The sequence below is a fragment of the Myotis davidii genome, unplaced genomic scaffold, assembly GCF_000327345.1.
Source record: "Myotis davidii unplaced genomic scaffold, ASM32734v1 scaffold631, whole genome shotgun sequence".
Lineage (NCBI taxonomy): Eukaryota > Metazoa > Chordata > Mammalia > Chiroptera > Vespertilionidae > Myotis > Myotis davidii.
The window spans coordinates 684,510-688,527 of record NW_006282600.1 but is presented as its reverse complement, the minus strand read 5'-3'; the positions used below and the strand labels follow the sequence as shown (position 1 = coordinate 688,527).

Genomic DNA, 4,018 nt, shown 5'->3' with positions numbered 1-4,018 from the left:
AGGTACTTCATCTTTGGAGTCTGTTCCAATAAAATAAGGGCTTTCAAATTCTTTGGTTGGCCTCAAATTACAGTTCTCCACAAGGGAACTCAGTAGACAAATTGTATGCAACGTGGGGCACACAACGGCCCATCTAGCCCTCCCTTGTGTGTGGGCCAATGGCCGAAGGGGCAAGTTGAAGAAGAAGAATGCCTATCTCCAGTAGCCACCTTAGATGCTGTTCCATTCCCCCACACCACTCTGATCCACCTCTTGAGTCCAGGGATTTTGTTCACCAACAACTGGTCGCCATCAGCCTATGGCACCTTTGGTTTAACAAATTATATAAGTCACTACCCTTTGAGTAAGGTAGAACTCCTGCTTGCTCAAAATAGATCATTTACTAATACTAAGGGGGTAGTTAACCTTTAGTTCTAGGAATTCACCCTTCCCAGAGCCCCTGATTCTATAGTTTGAGTTACATGGCCTGTCAGCTTCAATCTGTACAGATGAGTAAGGCATCACTTGCCTTCCACTTGGAGGCAGAGCCTTCAGTCCCTGCTGGTCTTAGATATTTCTCTCTGGACCTTGTATCAAGGTTACGCATCAAGGTCAGACACCAGCATCTGAGTACCCCTAGATCAAGACCTTTCCTTTTTATTTTTTCAGCATATATTGCCTGATGGGCATGCTGGGACATGTGTTCAGGACACAACAAAAGCTCCTAGGTTTCATTCCTGGTTAAAAAACGTCAAAATCTGTTGTCCCAAAAGCACAGGTTTTTATATTTAGATGTTGTGTTTTCTAATTTGCACTAACACCAGTCCAGCCAGAGAAAACTATTGTTATACACACCTCATTTACAGAAGTGCCTATTATCTGGGTTCCATGTGCCCAATCTCTGCCCCTACTGTGTAAATTTTTTTTTGCTTTTTACTTTATTCACATTTATCTTTATTGTTGAAAGTATTAGATGTCCCCACTCCTCCCACCCATTGAGCCCCACCAACCTGCTCCTGTCCCCTATCCAGGCCTTCCCCCACACTATTAGCTATCTATGGGCTATGCATATATGCATGCAAGTTCTTTGGTTAATCTCTCCCCCCTTCCCCGCCCCAGCTTTGAAATACATCAGTATGTTGCATGCTTCAATGTCTCTGGATATTTTTTGTTCATCAGTTTATTTTGTTCATTAGATTCCACATATAAGTGAGATCATGTCATACTTGTCTTTCTCTGACTGGCTTATTTTGCTTAGCATAATACTCTCCAGGTCCTTCTATACTGTCTCAGAGTAAAATATCTTTCTACGCTGCATAGTATTCCATTGTGTAAATATACCAGTTTTTTAATCCATTCACCTACTGATGGGCACTTCCATATCTTATCTATCTATCTATCTATCTATCTATCTATCTATCTATCTATCTATCATCTATAACCCTAATATGCAAATAGACCTAACGGTGGAACAACTGGTTGCTACGATCTGCACTGACCACCAGGGGGCGTGCGTGGAACATAGCAGGCATTGGCAGTAGGCGGCAGAGTGTGGAACATGGAGGACATCAGCCGTGGCGGGATGGTGGAGAGGGGGTGCCAGACCAAGGCAGGGCACCGGTCACTGTCACTGGGTGAACCTCTGGTGGTTACTGAAAATTCTTTGCTCCCGTGCTCCACAGTCCCGCCAGGCACTTGCACCTGTTGCCTGTGCCAGCCCTGCTTGCACCCACTGCCGGCGCCAGCCCTGCTCGCGCCCACTGACAGCACCTGCTCTGCTTGCACCTGCTGCTGGCATCAGCCCCAATTGTTCTGCGCCATCAGCAGGTGAGAGTGGGGCCTGCACCGTCATTGCGTGGGAGCGGTAGCGGAGCTGCCAGCAGACAGGGAATCGGGGGCCATGGTGGGAGGAGTGGGGAGAGGGCACAGAGGATGGGCCAAGACCCACCCCTGTGCCCACTGCAGCCTCACGGCCCACAGTTCCTTTCAAGGTGCAATAATTCATGCACTGGGCCCCTAGTTATAAATAACAACAGTGCTATGAACATGGGGGTGGGGGCAATTATTCTTTGTGATTGGTGTTTTTTACTTCTTAGGATATAGTCCTAGAAGTGGGATCACTGGGTCACATGGCATTTCCATTTTTAATTTTTTTGAGGAAACTCCATTTTCCATAGTGGTTGTACCAGTCTGCATTTTCAATAGTGTACTAGACCAAATGGTCTAGTGTCTAGTTCCTTTTTCTCCACATCCTCACCAGTATGATAGCCATTCTGTCAGGTGTGAGGTGGTACCTCATTGTAATTTTCTTCTCACTGATGATTAGCGATGTTGAACATTTCTTCATGTCACTTGGCCATTTATAAGCCCTCTTTGGAGAAGTTATCTATTCAGGTCTTCTGCCCATTTTTCAATTGGGCTTTCTTATGTTTAGTTGCATGAGTACTTTACATATTTTGGAAATTAACCCCTTATCAGATGTATCACTGGCAAGTATGGTCTCCCATAAGTGGGTTCCCTTTCAATTTGATGCTGGTTTCTTTTGCTGTGCAGCTTTTTATTTTGATGTAGTCCCATTTATTTTCTACTTTGTTTCTCTTGCCCTAGGAGATGTACCTGTGAGAATTGTGCTACGTGAGATGTCAGATATTTTGCTACCTATGTTTTCTTCTAGGATTTTTATGGTTTCACGACTTACATTTAATTATTTTATCCATTTTGAGTATATTCTTGTGTATGGTGCAAGTTGGTGGTCTAATATCTGCCTAATTATCCCAACACCATTTATTGAAGAGGATTTCTTCACATTATTGTATGCTCTTACCTCTTTGTGAAATATTAATTGAACATAATGGCTTGGGTGGATTTCTTGGTTCTGTTCTGTTCCATTGATCTATATGCCTGTTCTTGTGCCAATACCAGGCTGTTTTGATTACAGTGGCTTTGTAGTATAACTTGATATCCGGTATTATTATGATCCTTCCAACCTTGTTCTTCTTTCTCAAGATTGATGTGGCTATTTAGGGTCTTTTTTGGTTCCATATAAATTTTTGGAGTATTTCTTCTAGATCTGTGAAATATGCATTGGTATTTTGATGGGGATTGCACTGAATCTATAGATTGCTTTGTGTAGCATGGATATCTTCATATTAATTCTACCAGGTGTAAATTTTAAGGTGGAATCTTGTCCAGAGTTAAGAAGCCCAAATTAGATTTTCTCGCAGTCTGAGCTGGGGTAGGTGCTTCAAGCACCAGGGACAGGACAAGAGCTGGGTTGGTAGCGAGTAGCCTATACCATTTGCTCATCCTCGCAATGAGTTTGCCCCTCAATCCCAAACCTTTCCTCAACGGATTAACAGGAAAGCCAGTAATGGTGAAACTTAAGTGGGGAATGGAGTACAAAGGCTACCTGGTATCTGTAGATGGCTATATGAACATGCAGCCTGCAAACACAGAAGAATACATAGATGGAGCCTTGTCTGGACACCTGGGTGAAGTTTTAATAAGGTGTAATAATGTCCTTTATATCAGGGGTGTTGAAGAAGAGGAAGAAGATGAAGAAATGAGAGAATAGCATCTCTTGTGGGAAATTTCTTTTTATATACATTTCTAGACAATAAAAAAGTTTTTTCAAAGAAAAAAGCCCAATTATATCCACTGCCTCTTACTTATCCCAAGGTTTACTTACCTCCTTACAAAGCACCAAGTGATCTAGCAAGTATGAATTTTCCCTGTGTAAACCATGGTATTTTTCTCAACAGACTGTGTTTGCTTAAGTATTCAGCAAGTTGACCCTTCCCAACAATGCAGTGCCCTTCCCCAAAGGGTCATATGAAGGTGTCCTGGAGAGGAAGAACAGGATCACTTGGTTTAATATCAGCTCTTCCAGAACTAGCAGAGGTCACATGGTCCCCAAGCACAATCATCTGAGCTCTTTTTGCATTAAAGTACACTAAGCAAGGAGCCGCTGTGTGAGATTAGATTTATCATTAAGATTTATCTCCATGTACTCCTTGATTTCTTCCCCTATAATCAGGTA

The 4,018-nt window shown here is 42.9% G+C and overlaps 1 protein-coding gene across 1 annotated transcript; it reads left to right on the top strand.

Moving 5' to 3' along the window:
* Positions 1-3,215: 3,215 nt before the first annotated feature.
* On the top strand, positions 3,216-3,595 carry LOC102757558 (small nuclear ribonucleoprotein F). The gene has a single exon (XM_006753135.2). The coding sequence runs from the start codon at positions 3,293-3,295 to the stop codon at positions 3,551-3,553; it is 261 nt and encodes an 86-aa protein (XP_006753198.1). The 5' UTR covers positions 3,216-3,292; the 3' UTR covers positions 3,554-3,595.
* Positions 3,596-4,018: the final 423 nt, after the last annotated feature.